The sequence below is a fragment of the Pyxicephalus adspersus genome, chromosome 7 (genome assembly GCF_032062135.1).
Source record: "Pyxicephalus adspersus chromosome 7, UCB_Pads_2.0, whole genome shotgun sequence".
Lineage (NCBI taxonomy): Eukaryota > Metazoa > Chordata > Amphibia > Anura > Pyxicephalidae > Pyxicephalus > Pyxicephalus adspersus.
In genome coordinates, this window is record NC_092864.1 from 41276530 (window position 1) to 41295092 (window position 18563).

Consider the following 18563-nt stretch of genomic DNA (forward strand, 5'->3'; position numbering starts at 1 on the left):
CTTGTAATCCTGACACTAACCTTCAAGATACCTCTTCTTTAAACCCACAAGTTACCTTTATACTGGGGACAATAACTGGGGAAGGGGCATTTTTACCTCCTACTGAACACCAACATTGGGGCATATTTTACTCAAACCAGCTACCAACACCAGGGCATTTATACAGCCATAAACTATGTGGTATATTTTACTTTATCTTGCTTTTTATACTTTTTACTGACACAGGGGCATTTTATCTTCCCATTGATGTAATGTAATTTTATACTCTCACTGACTTTAGATTTAAAGGCATTTTTATTCCCACTTACAATGGAAAGTGAACCAGTCCTTTGGTTAAAATGTATAGGTTCCTGACTAATATTTTTCATATCTTATTGAAATAAATCTTTTCTGTTTTACTAATCCAAATGTTACTACAATGAGAATTCAATGTACTCTTGCAAAAAAGTCTGTTTGACTGTTTGGTGAATAAAACCAGAAAGATAGAACTAAACAAAGGAAGTAGTGTATTCTGGTATGTAAAGGGTCAGCAGAATTTGTCTAATAGAACCCCCAAATTGGATCTTGCCCAAGGTCCTCAATTATCTCAAACTGACCCTGTTCATAGGGATTTGTAGAAACACCATGCCTTATGAATTGAGCATCCATGTTTATACCATCTGATCTATGGGCAACATGGTTGGTTGAATGGCTAGCACTCTCGTCTTTTCAGCTTTAGCTCACATATTTGAATCTTGGCCCCGACACTATATGCAAGGAGTTTGTATGTTGTGGGTTTCCTCCAGGCACTCCAGTTTCCTTAGTTTAATCGGCCTTCCCTTCAAAATTGACCTTAGACTGTGGTAATGACATATGACTATGGTAGGGACATTAGATTGTGAGTCCCACTAAGGGACAGCTAGTGATGACTACGGACTTTGTAAAGTGCCGCATAATATGTTGGCACTATATAAATACGATAACATGTTTTAAAAAATCTGGTGACACCTATGGCTCTAGATGTAGTTTGAAAGAGCAATACCAATTATATAATCATGACTGGTTGACTTTTCCCATAAGAATGGTTGGCCTAGAGTATTCCTAAGACATCAGGTCATAAACTAGTTCATTTATGGACACACTAAGTTCACATTTCGTTGTTTATCAAAAACAATTGAGTGCTATGTTCTTATTTTTTGCATTGCAGGAATCCCACTTGGTTCTGGAAAGCATACCACGGCCAACATGTTTAGAAGTGGACCCTTCACATAAGACGCTAAGAACAAACGCCTGCAATCCTGCCAATAATCTTCAAAAGTGGCAATTTGAAAAATACTTTGCACCATGAAAGTGCCATTGTTACAGACGTTTACCTTCTTTTATGATACAATTAGCTAAATATGGACCATACACTGTGACCTTATACCATGAACAAAACAGATCGACTGTTAATGTGACTTTGGGAGGCCTGAAGTTAGAATCCATCAAATTTTTCTGAAAAAAATACTTTTTTTCTAAATTTGGGTTACTGGGGTGTACTGATTTTTGAAGGGAAAAACTTTGCATCCAGGGATGCAGAAATGAATTTTATTAGTAGCCAAATTGATAGTTCTCCATAGAGAAGACTTCCCCAAATCCTCTCCTTTCCCTGCTGCTGTAATAGGCCTCTCTGTAACATTTGTACAGAGTTTGATGTCAAATAACAGGCAACCTTCGGTTTAGAAACTGAATTCCTTGGAATTTCCTAACGAATACTGCACTGGATGTGTTTTCCTTGTTCATCTAAAAGGATTCTAGGGATATTGAAATTTTTTTTTACAAGAGGAAGGCCCACAAAGACAGGACCTTCCACCTTACACTCATTATGAAACATATAGACAGGTGCATATTGTGGCCTATATAGGTTTCAATAATGTTTCTCAAATTCCTGTTGCAGTATTTAAATGCTGTTTATTTTCTTCTTAAACAAAGCTGGGGTTTCACTGTATGCTAAATAGTACAGATCTATTACAATATGTCTGCTTAATGGATTTCTTTAACATGTATGTTCAATTCAGGTGCCATTAAATTATTTATTTATTGCTGGCCTTGGGTTGGTAATGGAAAGAGTAGCGTGTGGACTAAAACAGAACAGCATAAATCATCAACCACATTGAACTGTTTGAAGCTGATTGCTGTGAAGACTGTATATAGCTCTGTAATTGCTAATTTGTAACTTTTTCAGCAATGATTTGAAAACTGAGTATTACATATTGAATGTTAATTTAGAAAATTCATGGTCCGCTTTTGTTGCTGTTTAAAATCTGCATTGTCAAATAATTTGGGATGCTCGGAATCCCAGTGGAAGACCCAGTGATATCACCCTTGTCTATGAAGTCCATGTGAGGAGCTGCAATATAATCAGACCTTGGTGCCCGTTTATAGAAAAATTGTTCTCTTTTTTTATTCTTTGCTTATTTATGAAAGTGGCAGCAGTTTTCTCCCTGGTAATCAGGCTCATAAAATTGAAGAATATAGTCACCATAATACCTTTACAGTGGAGATCAGAAGTTTAATTTACTTTTTTGAGTAAGGGTACACCATGTGTTTGTCACCAAAAAATAACAATCAGGTTGAAGTTTTGAAGTTTTGTTTATTTTATGTGATGAACAAAACATCAGAGACACAGGAAGTGCAAAAAGACGTCTGAACTTAAATTGTGGGTGAGATTCAAAACCATGACTCTGTCCACCCAACAGCTGTCATACCATAATTAAATGTTTTTAGAAAGCCTTAAGAATCACATTGAAATTTGTCAAAGGTGTTAATCATGTGAAATCAATAAGGTATCAGCTGTGATAATAAGTTTTAGAAAACATCCTTTGTTTTCAATGTTCTGCATTTGGATACTCAATATTCTGATACTGGGACAATGGCTTTTATAGTAACATTACAGTTACATTACTGTATCGGTCATAATTGTAATGACAAATGAGGGGATATGGTATTTAAGCGAACAAAACATATCTATTGCATTAATATACAATTAATAATAAATAATACACTTTGATACAGGGAAGACCGATGTCTGTGTTTCCATCTTTATTTTAGCTGTCAGCTTTCTAGGCATTTGATAGTTTACATTAGTCAAGATAGACAGTTGCCATTACTCCAATGATAATCAATAACCTGCAGGATGTCCCTGGGATATCTGGGTCCCTGTTTGATAGATTTCTATTTTCATATAATAGAAGTAAATTGCAGGCAGTGAAAAGGTATAGCCTGGTGTTGTTAAAAATGCTATTTATCCGCCATTCATCATAATGCCATTTGCTCAGAGGCTTCCAGAGCCACACATGGTGAATACAGCAGAATATGGGTTGATATATAATATAAGGGATGATGATTAGGACTTAGATTAGGATTGGGTTACTTTTAGAGCAGTGTTGTCAGCCTGAGTTCCATGGAAGCCTAGAGTTCCTCCAGAGGTTGTTAGAGGTTCCTTGAGCAGTAAGCAGTTTGTGCCTCTCAGGTCAGTTTAGTAGATACCAATGATCTTTTTAGTTATCTGTAAGGGTGACAGTCTTTCAAATGGCCAACAGTGTAAGAGGCATTCTTCCTACTGACCATCACTGTAAGATACTGTAAGATTTGCATATAGTAATTATAGCAGGGGTTCCCTGAAGACTTGAGGGTTCTTTCAAAGGATCCCTATGTTAAAAGGATGAGAAACGCTGGTTGAAGTAATATGGGTTTGCTTTAGGATGAACACCAAGAATTAAAAAAAAAAATACCTTGCAGTGGGTTTGCCTTGTTAAATGCTTATTTAGATTTAGGGGGGGTGTAAAGGGAACATTTCTTTGCATTATATCCCACTTCCACATTGGCTGGTGCGCCTTCTTTCCTTCCAACCTCAGGGATGTGGAGGCAGTGCCTTAGTATCCTCATTTACAATACAGGACAATGGTGTCAGGCCTTAGGGGATAAAGGCAATTTAATGAACAGATTAGATGTTTAATATTGAGGGGAGCCTTAAAGCAGCTCTGCCACCATAAAAAAATAACTAAAATGTCACCCTGGAAAGAAAAATTATGTTTGGCAGCTGTGAATTCTTGTAACGCTATACCGGCCAAAGAATTTTCAGAATTGAATGCATTTCCACGTTCTATCTGCTCCCTTGGAAACCCGCACAGGGGCAATAGGCCTGCCATCCCTGTCATGTGTTTACCCCACCTGAGACTTATTCCAAACCTATCATTAGGGCTCAGGTGGCAAAAAAGGGAGCTGCATTGGACTGGTGGTAGACATTTTGCCTGGTGGAAGTGTAATTCTCTTCATCTGTTTTTATAAATCAGTGTTTCTCAACCAAGGTCCTGTTAAACCCTAGGGTTGCTCCAGAGTTTGCTAGGGGTTCCTTGAGCAATGAGATGTTTGTGACTCTAGGGTCAGTTTATTAGATACCAATGTTTTTTGGTTTTTTGGCTATCTAAAGGAGTGACATTCTTCCCATTGGCCAGCAATGTAAGAGGAAATCTTCCCATCAACCACCACACTAATGAACCGTGAAGTCCTGAAAGTTTTTACAAGGGGTTCCCACATGTTAAAAAGGTCGAGAAACATTGGCTTAGATTGTGCTGGAAGTACAGATGGACCCCCTAGTCTGTACCTGCAGCAAGGAAAGCCAAATAATTCCTCCTGGAGTATTATTGTTTGGGTACTTAGTTTTTGTAGTTTTATGCCTTTTTACCTCTTTATAGTGCTTTATCTGTGTATGATTTGTGACCTATTTTTGCTTGAAAAGGCCTTAAAATACCTTAAAGTTTACATTTCTTTTTTTATGGTGAAAATTCTGCTTCCTGTTCATATACTCCAGTACTCTGTGCTGACAGAGCCTTCTTCTATAGGAATTAGTGAAAAAATAAATGAAATTTAATGTTTTTTTCCAGGGTACGGTATAACGATGATCAACACTTTGTAATTTTCTGGGTTTGTTTTGTAGACATGAAGGAAATGTTTGTTTTGTTTTTAGTCTCTTAATGTACTTTAATGTGTAAATTGGGAAGATGTTGCAATAAATTATTTTTGGACTATAAGATGCTGATATATTGACTTTTAAAAAATAGTGTCATTTATGTGTTGGTGTACAATAATGTGGGTTTATCTTTTAAGTATCACATTATATATTTCCTTATATGAAAGTGCTTTTAGTCCCATAGCATGGCCACCATGATATGCCTTGTGCTCTGTGCTGCCATGGGGAAGTTCATTCATCTTAAAGGGCTGCATACCACATAGCACCACAAAAAAATGGTTTTGCTTACATACACGTCACTATGGGCAGTAATGTGCAGTGCATCACAAAGTGCATCAGCGTGTTGTTTAGAATAAATGGCACTACATTGCACCAATATGCATTGCTTGTGTTACCAAATGGTGACATGTGCAGTGCCACACTGTATAGATGTTAGTCTAAAAGAGGAACGTTAATCAAAGACCTAAAGAGAACATGTTAACACCCAATGCACTGCCAAATAAACATACCAATTGAAGTCCCATTCTGCATGTGATGGAGAAGGGAGTCAAAGTACTAAAGCGAGAGGCTCAGCATGACAATCAGGCAACTAGCATTTCCAGAAGTAATGATTAGCAGAAACAATTGATATGTTTCTGATCTTACTTTAACCCTCTTCCACCAATATATTATGAAGGAATTTTCCCAAAAGGATTAAAATAGAACTAAAGATCCACTTTAAAAAATTCATGATCAGGCAGGCCATTATTGCATAAAGACAGGCAATGTCCCCTCTACAATAATTTCTCCAACCTGCCTGATTGCTCTGGGTATTTGCCAAAAAAGCCAAACTACGCATGTAATCACCGCGCCTGCACTGTTAACTCATCCTGGCCCAGCCAATAAAACTCAAGATCGTCTACAAGAAGAAAGAAGATGAAGGTGCCCTGCAACAAAACGGAGACAGGTGAGTATAGCAGGTTTAGTTCCGTTTTAAATGCCAAGTAATTTCATCTTTTTTTCCCTCACTTCCTGTCCTCATGAAACTCATAACACAAATGGGGGGTGTGGGTATCACAAGGACAGTAAGGCAAAAGTGCGGAGAGGGCAAATGTAAAAGTATAACATCAATTGAGTGGGTGAGTGTTGTCAAAAAGAGATTTTTTAACATGGGCCTCAAAAGAGCCAATTAAATCTACAGATTCCAAATATTTACTATCACATATGTTAAAGCTTATATCAGGTTTGAAGTTTACATTTATATTGGCCTATGACAAAATTGCAGCTGCCTGCCCTCTGAATGTTTCTAAAGTAAATTGTATTGATTTCCGGTCAGCCTTTAAACTAACTTTTATTTATTTATGTGTTCACCTCTACTTTATCCAAGCTTATTGTGTGAGATTTAGACACAAGCGTGCAGCAATTACCAGGTCACAATAGTTCGGATTGTCCGTGAATGGCTGTGGCATTACAGCCAAAGTGCTGAAAACAAACAGCTGAAGGAAACAAACACATCGTTGTTCTAATTTCAGAAGAAGGAATTGCAGAGGCTTCCACAGTGAATCCTGCTTTGTGCTGGGAAACAAAAGAAACACAAATAACAGTGATGGGTTTTATGTTCTTTGGTGTCAAAAGAAAGATTCTTCTCCTGGAAAATATGATCTAATTGACAGGACTTTGCTGTTTATTTTGTTTTGTTTTCAGCAGTATTTGGTGTCTCAGATTCTGAATCTAAAAAATATTGCAAGATGATAAAATATCAGCCTGGTAAAAAATTGAGCCAACTCTCTTTTAGTAAAGGATAGTTTCTGTGTGTTTGTTACCCTTGCACCTACAATTTAGAGCATGCAACAGATTCAATGCTGCACTTCTGGCAGATATCAAAGCGAGAAATTAATGGGGCTCTGTACTTATCAATGCAAACATGTCGATCTTTTAATACAAGGTGAGTAAGTGCCTGAAACTGACTAAATGTCAAGCAGTGCTGCAGCTGTGTGAATATACGAATTGGAAGGACATAAATACAAAGCAGGTAAAGAAAGCTCATAAAACTTTCTATATGTGTAGTTAGCTGTTTGCCTACAGTTTACCTTTAACATTATATTTCTTGTTTTTTATACTGAAAATAAGCCAATAAGCCAAAAAAATTAATAAAAAATGAGGGCTAAACTAGTACCGTACAACAAATCTTTACCGTGACCTCTCAGATAATATTAAATCTTGGACCTGACTGATATGCAGACTTTCTTTACATCCTGGCAGTGCTGAAGTATGTCTACTTCCAGCTCTTACAAACTCCTATTAGCCAGAAAAGTCATCTATAGGCCAATTGGAATATGGGGCAGGTGCAAATCCAACTTCAAGCAAATGGCTTATGGTTGCAGTTTTGCACTGCCAACTGTAATAGTTTTGCAAGCATTGGCAACATAATGTATGTATGATTGTGTTGAAAGGTTTTTACCTAAAGTGTAATCAAACTGATAATGTTAAAAAGTTAGAGGTGGCACAAACAGCTAATACTGGCAAGGGCACTATATTCAGGGGGTTTGCATATTCTTTCCATGTTCGCATGGGTTTCCTCCAAACACTTTAGTTCCCTGACACCTCCAAATCAATGCAGATAGGTTAATTGTTACGGGTACATGTGGGAAAAAAATAAGCAGTACAACCAAACTACAGAGCAAGTATCTGGGTGCAATATTCAAGGGGAAGTATGAAGTTTTGGCATAGAAAGTAAAATTATTGAAGATGTGTTAATAATTATTTATCTGCAAAGTTTCTTTACATCCATGTAGTGCTGAAGAGTGCCTGCTTCCTCCCAGCTTCTACAACTCCTATTAGCTACAAAAGCCTACAGGTGAATATGAGTGTTGGGTCAGGTACAAATCAAACTTCAAGCAAATGGCTTATTCTTTAGGTTTTGCAAACATTGGCAACATATATGTACAGTATGACAGTGCTTGACTTTTTATTACGGAAAATTGAACTAAACTGAAAATGTAAAAAGTTGTGAGTAGGAGTGGCACAAATGGCTCCGTGGCTAGCACTCTCACCTGTGCAACGTTTAGTCCAAGGCCCTGATCCTGGCAAGGACACTCTGTGCAAGTGGTTTGCTTGTTCTTTCAATGTATGCATTAGTTTACTCTAGAAACTCTGGTTCCCCCACACCTTCAAAAACATGCAGATAGGTTAACTGTCTTATGATTAAAGGGAACATTTTCCTAAAGGATTTTAAGGGAATTTAGGATCTTAGTGCTCCATTTTAGCGGCACCTTGGCAGAATAATTTTTCTATAGAAAAATTATTTTATTCTTTCTGTTTACTGTTCTTTGTATGAGAGTAGCTGTAAATAGAATCAATTTGTATCTGCTCTTCATAATCTTCAGGGCTGGTGTCTTCAGTGTTAAAGCCAACTGTCCAGCTTGGAAAAAAAAGTAAAAATCCTATTTCCAAGCATATTAATTAAATACAAAAGCAGAACACTTCATCTCACAGTTGGAGTCCGGGTAATGCTATTGAGGCAATATTTTCTTTCTCCTTTACTGATCAGTCACACCTAATATAACTTTTAACCACACCGAGCAGTTAATGGCAGCATTTGATGACCTCCAGATCTAAGGGTTGCCTATCTAATGTCTATAGTAGTTAGCTTTGTAAGCAAAAACAATATTCAAAGTTCACACTTAACCATTGTATTACCTTTTTTCTTTTGTAAGTTGTAATCGCTAATATATTTCTATATTCTTTTTCATGCAGTATTTGGTGACAGTGGGAATGAAAGTTTTTACTTTCAAGCTGAGGTTCAATCAGCTTATGTTAGCCAGCCCTGGTTCTTCCTATTCCCCCTCATCAGTGTCTCATTTTGGACCCAGTGGTGTCATCAATATGCCACCCATAATATTCTCTGTGTTTCTATTCAATGCAAGCTGATGATGGCTGCTGGGAGGGGCTGGTACAGTTCTGTACATAGTTTCCTGCCAACATCACAGTCCCTTGCTTCAGTATTTCTTCTTCAGCCCTGATTCAAGCAATGGGTTAGCCCTTAAGAGAAATTATGCAAATACCAAAAAGCTTTGATGGGTGTCAATTTACAGAAGAACAAAGAGTGGATTTCCATATTAGACTGTCCTAGTTAACATTAATATGTGATTCCCAATCTCCATGACTAATAGAAATAAAATCCATTGAATAAAAGGGTGGACCAGTGACAATGTGTGCATGGAAATCAAGCAATTTTAGAGAGAACCCTGTAATATTGTGCAAAACCAAAGGGAAGGCTAGAGATCAGCTTTAATTTAAATATTTTCAAATTTATTTGTCCTAATTTCCTCTTCTATCAGAATTTTTTTAATTGCCACACAATTCTTTTAATAAACAAGATATAAGAATGTATACCACATCTCATACCAAATCTTTGTTACAATATTACTGGATGATAACTACCAAGGAAATCATAAAAGAAAATGATTAGCCAACACATTGTATGAATGAGCAAAAAATAATGAAAGCAGCATTGACAATTGTTAGTTCATCATAGACTCAAACTCATCTATCCTCTGTTTTGTGTTTCCTTTACGAATCTTACGATATGATACAGTGTCGTATCTGGAATAACTATGCCTGGAAATGTCGGGCCTGCTTCCAGGTACCAGCTGCTCTGAGTTGAATTCTAGATGGCTACCAGTTGGGCTGACCGAGAGGCTTGGCCCTGTTTCATTTTCTTGCTCATCACATGACCCCTGTCCATTATCATTGTCAGTTTCAATAGAGGTGTTTTCTTCCTCTGTCTCGTACAACATCTCTGTAGTTTCAGAAGAGGGTTTGCCCTGCTCATGCTGAAGTATATCTGGTGCATCTGATTTGATTTCTTCTTTTTCCTGTTCATTTATTTCTTCCTGACCTGGAGAGTCATGTGTTGGGCCATTGTCCCCTTCCACCACTGCCAAAAAGTATAAAGCATAATCATTTAAGTATTTGCAAGCCCTAAAACAATGCGTGCATTACTAGCTCCTTTTTTATCATTTAAGTAACATTAATTGTTTTTTAATCATTAAATGTGTAAAATGCTGATTCATTTTCTCGATAGGTTTGACTACAATACTTGCATGCTCCCATAATCGTTGCTCCTGCCATCCATCCTAGAAAGAATGTTCTCCTCTTTCTGTGTGTATGCACACCAGAAGCTGGGTATTGTTCTTTTTTAAAGTCACAATGCTACACATGTAACCTCTTGTTATTTGGTACCACTCATTGCCGCAACAGGAAACAAACTCTCCTGGATGCTGCATGTAGCATCCAAAAAATGTGTGTCAAAGCTACCACCTCCAACCATCTGGCAAATAAAGAATAATACATGGACCCACTCAGTCCAATGTTAATTCATTTTAATATCCCCAATTAAATAATACTCTATTCATATCTAAATTTAATCCTACTATTAATGTTGCACACATAACTGAAACAACCAAGTTCATAGCCAGTTTAAAATAACATTGTGCTATAAGACACAAACGTTTAAAGTTCTCCTATTTTTACCTAATGTGGTTTGACAATCTTTTCCATTTTTGTGTTCCTCAGAGTGTGTATCATGGCTAGTCATCATTCCCCAATCTTGTTCAGCAGCCGTGTCCTGTTCTGTCCGGTGCTCTGCAAAAAATGAAAATATAATTATAATATACAGCTATTATACAATATTCAGTGTATTAAAATGGGTTTAGAACCCTGTACATTATTCATGTTCTATTTGGCAATTTCCAATGCATCAACCAGATATGGAAAAAAGGAAAAAAGATTTAATGATAATAAGTAACGACTTTAGATAGCCAGTTAGCTGGAATTCATTATGATGGAGCTGTCAGTCCTTTTCAAGATGGTATCTTTTAAAATTATCTAATTTTCTAATCAAAATAACCTTTACCTCCACTCACACAAAGTTATTGAGTTTCCACGCTTCATATGCCAACAGCATATACTGACTTGTTGAAGCTCAGACAGGTCTATAGAATCTTTGCCCCAGCTCCACATCTCCATATGGACATATCTCCAGTTGGATGACAGCAGTCAGACAAATCCACGGGTATCCAGCACTGTCACATGGGATAGGAGATGTAAACCACATATGTTCCCAAATCCAGATGTACTATTGTAGTCTTTTCACTTTATTTCCAGCAGGTAAATAGATTAGATAGAATGTGAGGAAAAGTGGTTATATCCTGTTGGGGATAAGGGGAGCTAAGTAAACCCTTCATTCTACAGTATACTTTAACCTTTCTTGTCTTTTCCAAGGGTATCTAATGGAAAGTTCTAAACTCTTATGGGTAGAGATAGGTTTTAAAATATTGGACTTATTGATCCAGTGTATTACCTAGAAAGGCTGCTAATGATGATAATAAATAGAACAGTCAAGAATTGATTATTACTGTGTAATAAACCTATTTGGACAATTGTGATGAGCAACCATTGAGCAAGGAAAGACACTCGAAGAGTCAGTGTTGCGGGACCTAGCCAAATATGTTGGGTGACCTGTGAATCAGAACAGCTTTCATTTACAGGATAATGTCTTTTGGGGCAAGTGGGGAAACAATAGATTACAGAGATCTTCTGTCTACAAATAAAATTCTTCCATCATATAAAAGAAATTATTCATAGCAACAGATCTATGGGGTTCTCGCAGAATGCCTCAATGTACTTCCCATCCTTGTAATCAGTTGGCTCTATTGCATTTATTAAAAACAAATTTTAAGTAGCCTCTTTACAATATTGGCTTTTGTTCCTGGGCAAACCAAAGTTGGTGTTCCTGTCCACACACTGTACTTGTGTTAGTCAATGGGGCATGTCTACATCATTAAAAACTGTCCTCTGTTCCTGAAAGAATTTTACAAGCCTAGTAATGACTGCACATTAGGTAATAAAAGCTGTTTGCCTCTACAGGAACACAGTAAAAAAAATGATTCTGGGACATACGTCAGAACAGGGACAGAGAAGTTTTGGGATGTATTGGCCCCTCCTAACTCCTGTTCTACCTATGTAAAGCAGCTGGACAACTCTTTTTGTTTCTTTTGCAGTTTTCCTTCCTTGTTAGAAAGGACTAAAAACATTTACTGACAGCTGGTAGTTACCACTGCCCAAACCAAACACGTGATCAACTATAAAAAAAATATTATCATGACCAGATTATAGCACCAAGTAAAAATACACTAATGGATGACAATCAAGATACCCCAAATATCTATAGATAACAGATACATTGATGGATAGAGAGCAGGGCTGCTTTTTCCTTGCGTTGGGCTACTGGGTTAGAAGAGGCAGCTCCAAGCCTCAACATGTAAAATCTGTAACCAATTTCCTTTTTATTGTTTTCCCATCTCAAGGCTGCCTTTGAACATACATATGTGGTTAAATTCTGAAAATGAAATTAGGAATTGTGTCTAGGATAGGTTGACAAAAGTTGAAAGACTCAGTATGGTTTAAGAAACATGAGATAATATTTCCTTTCACCTGGCTGCTAATTTGTGCAGTTAAAAAGTAGCAGGAAAAATATAGCAGGAAACATGTATGATTCTGCAACTCATTCTCCCCTTTTTATATGAAAATTGTTACATGATTTGCAGCATGATCTCCAAGTACAGCCCTGATTAGAAAACAATGCCCTGACTTCACTAAGTACTGTTAAAAGTTTGAAGATAACAAGATCAGGCAAGCCAGCATAGCATGATCATGCCACAACTTTACTTAAGCCCTGGAGCCTAACAGGGTAAATAAAAAAGGTCATATATATATATATATATATATATATTATAAATTATTAGGGAACAAACTAAGTGGCCAAAATTAAAAAAAGTGTTTTTTTTTTTACTGATTTCTTTTTATGGTATCATAAATTTTTTGATGAATATGATAAGGCATTTATAAAAGCCAAATGGATGCTCTTATTAAATATTTGTGTTCCAGTATTCAGATTCCTTTATGAAAATATTTTATGTGCGTGTCAGTAGTATATAGTTACATAGTAAGTTACATAGTTACATAGTCCATCAAGTTCAACCCCTGGGGAAATAAACATATCCCAGATATAAAACCCTATGGACATAGTTATTCCGAGGAAAGCAAAAAAAAAAAAAAATACCCTGGTACAATTTGCTCCAACAGGTTAAAAAAAATTCCTTCCTGATTCCATGAGGCAATCGGGTGTTCCCTGAATGAACAGTCACTATTATTTTTACTTTAAACCCTTAACACCCAGTTTTATTCTGTGCTTCTAGAAAAGCATCCAGCTTTTTCTTAAAGCAATCTATAGAAGTTGCTAAAACTACTTCCTGAGGGAGCCGATTCCACATTTTCACAGACCTTACAGTGAAGAATCCCTTCCTTATCCGGAGCTTAAACTTCTTTTCCTTAAACGCAAAGATTGCCCTCTTGTTCTTTGTAATGATCTTAAAGTTAATATTTGGGAAGAGAGTTCTCTATAAGGACCATTCATATATTTATGAAGGGTGATCATATCCCCCCTTATATATTTTTGTATAAAGTATTATACAACATTTTGACATCTAGAGAAAAATATGCAGTTAAAAAATATTTAGGCCTTGTTCCCATCTATGTGGCTGATTTGTATCCCCATATGGACGTGTGTTGTGCTGTCTCTTGCTGTGTATTGAGGTAATGGACTACTCACTGCATAGCAGTGCATGAAAATAAGTGCATGCCTTTTTTTCATTTTTTTCTCATCGTCACACTATAATGCACAGTAAATTCAATACCATGTGTTGTTCTCTGCCAAAGGTCCGCTGCCATGGTGTGTTGGAGTACCATTGAAAATGAAAGTCAGTGCAACTTACCAATGCTTGTCACATGCATTTCATACTTGACCTGGCCTAAAGGACCTACATATGTATTTTAATTTTGCACTTCCCAAAAAATACACAAACTTCAGAGAAAAAAACACACACATATGACCTTTTTTTTTTTTTGCATCTGTTACTTTTTCTCATGTTGGTGAAACAATATACAAAAAGTTAAGAAAATAATGCAAGTATAGTAAAGCTGAAATCAATATAAATTAAGCACACATAGCTCTGTAATTTATATTTATTTTACATGCAAGCAGTGTAGATGACTGACTAGAGCCTAATGTCAGCTGATTGTAATCCCTGTAGAGCAGAGCTCCAACTAGGATAGGAAAAAGCAGTACATGAGAAAATCAGTTCTATTGCAGTGCTTGTGTCATAACAAAGCACACTGAAAGGAGCAGGGATTACAGTAACCGAAACATATCAGGTCCATTAGTCTGTGGATTTTGCTTTCTTTGTCCCACTGAAGTCAAGACCTGTGTCAAAGTGGACTTTTCAGTGGAAGATTGGGTGCTTTAATACTTTCTGAATCATTGATCCAGAATGAGTATGCAGCTCAAGTGTTCAGATTATTGTCACACAGTTAGCTGCATGCGTGTGTCAAGTGTGTGACTACTGATCCACTGAAGCCTGAAGGTCTGCATTACAATGGCAATGGCAGCTTCTTAGACCTCAGTATAGGTCTACTTTAACATGGGACTGTAGTGTGTAAGGAATCAATGTATCTCAGCACTGGATGGTCAGAAAAATATATTCCAAGGACAGCGGTGGATATAGGAAGGTGCAATGTATGCAACTGCATGAGGGCCCCTAACCATCCTCAGCCACAAGGGGTCTCAGTGGGAGCCCTAAGTCAGTTCGGTGGTGGGGGTCCCAAGTCAGTTCTGCACATCTGCCACTGCTTGTGGAAGGTAAAGCAATTCCTCTATATGTTTTTCATTGATGTACTTAGCTGCCTGTTGTTGCCCAAAATGATTTATTCCATCTTTCTTTTATGGATGTACTGTTTAAAGCTTTATCAGGTACAAACCTGCTATACAATATTCTAAATGGCAAAGGCGTTAGAAGGAATCTGGACATCAAATAACAAGCAGACTACTAAGTGTCTTTGCAATGCCGTCAAATGGAGATCCGTCAATAATATCTACATAGTACTTAATGTTGATAAAAACAGTGCTCGTTATGGGTAGGGCAAGGTGAGCAGTTGTCACATTTTATCTAAAACCATCTCTTGCCAGAACATTTTTTGGGCTTGCTGTCTATGTTCATGTTGGATGCTTATTGCTTTGCTTCCTCACTTTCTCACTAACAGGTAATATGTTAGTTTTTTTAAGTTCGCCATACATTCGACAATTTTCTAGCAGTTGTGACCACTTAATTAGGATAATAGGGATAATTAGGAAGATTGAAGAAACCCTACACCAACAAGTTCCAAAGCACATTGGGTGGTAGGTTTCCATGATCTTTCAATTGTTCCTCCAAAGAACAGCCAGGTAAATATGCTAAAAGTTATTAGAACATTGCCCAAATATACAGAAAACTCAACAATTACTAAGATCAAAATGATCAAAAAACTGCCATTAAATGTTAGTATTTAAAAATAGTAAATAATTCACAAAAACCTATAAAACTATATTATTTGTGTTACCTTCTTCAGTGATTTCCAATATAACTTTAACTTCAGTGTTGATTTCCAAAGGTTCATTATTGTCCTCCAAACATACACCAGATCCATCTGTAATTTCACTTGGAAGGACTGGATCATTCTCACGTGTTTCACATACCATACATGTATCCATTTGATCTATAACATTGGTTATCTGTGATATTTCAGCATGTCTATCTCCATTGCATTCAGAGATTTGGATTTCTTCTGCCATTATTTGTGTCTTAAAGATAGCTGTAAATCCTTACTGTAAAACTTGACAATGTTGAATAATTATGAATAAATGAAAGGCTTGGTTTCTTGGATGGATTAGGACTCTTGAAGCAAAGGCTCAAAGCTTAAACAAACAGGGTTCAATGACATTATGGAGATTACACAGATCTTCAGCAAAACACCATTCTTCTAGCGATGTTACCCCACGCGTTTCTCTGAGTTAGCATGAATCATTGTAGACACATTTGCCTTTCTTATAGGGGGACGAGTAGTGTAATAAAGCTTTTGTCTGACAGCCTGTAGTTATTACAAGTATCAAGCCAATAGAAGTGGAGATTTTCTGTTCCTACAAGAATGGTCCTTTGTGCTTTGATTGTAAACAACAGAAACAATTGTTCTTAATCTTTAATCCGGAGCAAATGACCACTGCTAGTCACATTAGGTCCCCTCAAACAGCTTACTGTTCACACTGACTATTTTGTTTTAATAATCTGCTCAGGAACGTCATTAGATGAATGCTTCAAATTTGAAACACTAATTACTTCAATATTCTTGTTGAACGTTTGACTCAATTATAAAAAAAGATACATATACCCAGCTGTGATTATTGGTAATAGATCTGCATTGCTATAACGTTGTGAGGCCCTGGTCAAGCATTTCTTCTTGCTTGGACTTTAACCCCCAATCTCTATCCTTGTGCTTCACCTATAGTTGAGCCCCCCCCACACACACTCATAATCAGAAGACAAGTCATGCTGCCCAACACATGGTTTCTCCCTGGGACATAAGTGTTCAAATTATGATGTCTAAGGGCAAGCAAGCTGATGAGTGACCAGGAACCCAAAAATGGGTGAACAAGGCCAATTAAGAGGAGGAAAGAAAGAAACAGGTGGTCAGCTGCAAGAAAGACCTTCATTGTATGACAAAGCCAAACCACAAAGTATTAAGAAGTCCAGAAACAGAGACAAACATCAATAATAGGTATCAAACAGCTAAGTGGATAATTCAGGAGTTAGAAAGTCTAGGGCACAGGCAATAAGAAGTCAGATAGTAGCATGGCCAGTAATATGCATTCATGCCAGATAAAGCAAATTACCCCCATCACAAGCAAGGGGGTCCGGTGCTGGTATTGGCCTCTGGCTAATCATGGCTAATAAGTCAAAGCATTATTAGGGCCAGATCCCCTGGCAAATGCACACTCCTGCTGTGTAAAGGGGCAGCACTGTCCTCAGGATGTTATATTGGCTTGGTAGCAGTGTGGTCAAAATAACCTGAAATATCATATAACTGTCATCAACAGGGGTATGTTGTATGTAGTATTTTACAATCTTGCTATGACTTTTAATTCAGTGTTTGGTTATAGTGGAAATAAACCACTATAACTGCCCCAGCCATGCAGCATCTGCAAGCTTTGAATTCACTTACATTGTCCCTTTCAATTTGCTGGATAAAAAAATAATCAATTATCTGCCAGATCCTTTTCCCTTTTTACTCCTAGAAGAGAAGAGGACTATGACATATTTTTATACTCTATGCTTTCCCAGGCCTTACGTTAATCACCCTCCTTACGGCTCATTGCGGTCTGCATCCCTTGTTAGGGTACAGAAACAAAAAGATTGTTGACTACTGCATCAAAGGGTTTCCATTAAAAGCTAATTGTTTATTTCATGCAAAATATTGCTTACACATTTCAAATGTTAAACTGGCTAATCAAGAATAATAAATTGCAATGTCTGGAACACATAACAGCCTTTTCATTTAATCTCTGTGGGAATAAACATTACAAGATTAAGGATCAAAACCCCAACAAGTTACCTTCAGAGATGTAAACAATCTACTGTTGCATGGACAGCTTGTTTAGACAAGAATTTTTCAGCAAATTACATTCTTGATGGGTTAGTAGTAATCATACATTTTCATCTACTTGAATTGCAAGAATTATGATTTGTAAATTTTCTCTCATGGGTTGTCATGTTAACATACATTTATTATTATATATGTAAAATCATTACTTAGCTTTAAAGATGTTTTATAGGGAGTTATCATATCCATCATTCCAGTTTAGGGTGGTTTAACAATTATAAATATGGCATGGAATGTAATATTCTCCTAATAATGTTCTCTCCTATAATAAGCAATGCCAAAGCCTGAGTCATTTAAGTGTTTTTTTTTTTAATCACAGAGAACCATTGCACAATGCAGTTATTTGAATTATAAGCAGGGAACAAAAATAGCCTACGGATGGTACGGCAGAATTTCATTTTTTTAATAAGCAGCGATTCTTAATATTAAACTAAGTAGCAAAAGTTTATATGTGTATTAAAAAAAGAAGACAGACATTTGAATAACTGTAATTACTTTTATGACCAAAAGACAAGATCTAAAACAATTAAAGGATTATTATCATAGCAGTGACTAGCATTCACAAGTTTGATTAACCACAAGAATTCTATTGATTGTGAACCTAATCATTTCATTTCAGTTATTTGAATACTGAACTGAAGATGGAAAAAACCACGGCAATATATTTAAAAGTAATCAGATGTTTCCATTGGATTCAGTTAGGGCACATATTCAGTTCCAGTCACATATCCTTGTAGTCTAATAAAACCAAACCAATGAATTAGTCACTAATAACAATAAAATAAAAGGTTAAATGCTCATGCCACGTGTATGGCCGGTTTACCAGTGCATTATGGTAACATGCCCCTTTAACATGCACTGAGATAAAGCGGACCTAAACTAACATTTTTACCTTACATAAAATGGTAGACAACACTTTTATATAAGGTAAAAAATACCTTCTTTTTTTGGAGGGGGTTTAAAACCCTTCTTTTAAAAAAAAAAAAAAGGGTGTAGCCCACCC

General features: G+C 36.7%; 2 protein-coding genes across 2 annotated transcripts in view; one reads left to right on the forward strand and one right to left on the reverse strand.

The window, feature by feature from the left end:
* GALNT5 (polypeptide N-acetylgalactosaminyltransferase 5) overlaps positions 1-5051 on the forward strand; it is a 32398-nt gene extending 27347 nt beyond the window's left edge. Inside the window, exon 10 of the mRNA XM_072418173.1 lies at positions 1187-5051. Within this exon, the coding sequence (XP_072274274.1) occupies positions 1187-1327 (141 nt within the window). The 3' untranslated portion in view covers positions 1328-5051. The remainder of the gene's footprint in view (positions 1-1186) is intronic.
* A 4191-nt stretch (positions 5052-9242) lies between these two features.
* Positions 9243-15963, reverse strand: ERMN (ermin). Its single transcript, XM_072418174.1, has 3 exons — positions 15467-15963; positions 10505-10615; positions 9243-9908 (listed from the first exon to the last, which is right to left on the reverse strand). The coding sequence occupies exons 1-3, from the start codon at positions 15696-15698 to the stop codon at positions 9493-9495; spliced, it is 759 nt and encodes a 252-aa protein (XP_072274275.1). The 5' UTR covers positions 15699-15963; the 3' UTR covers positions 9243-9492.
* Between the last annotated feature and the right edge of the window lie 2600 nt (positions 15964-18563).

What these genes read in the sequence shown, in the direction of transcription:
- ERMN (XM_072418174.1), bottom strand. Translation starts at nt 15,698, where the DNA reads ATGGCAGAAGAAATCCAAATCTCTGAATGCAATGGAGATAGACATGCT. An exon ending in ATTGGAAATCACTGAAGAAG is followed by an intron (nt 10,616 to 15,466) that starts GTAACACAAATA and finishes CATTTTTTGCAG; the next exon opens with AGCACCGGACAGAACAGGAC. An exon ending in AGATTGTCAAACCACATTAG is followed by an intron (nt 9,909 to 10,504) that starts GTAAAAATAGGA and finishes ACTTTTTGGCAG; the next exon opens with TGGTGGAAGGGGACAATGGC.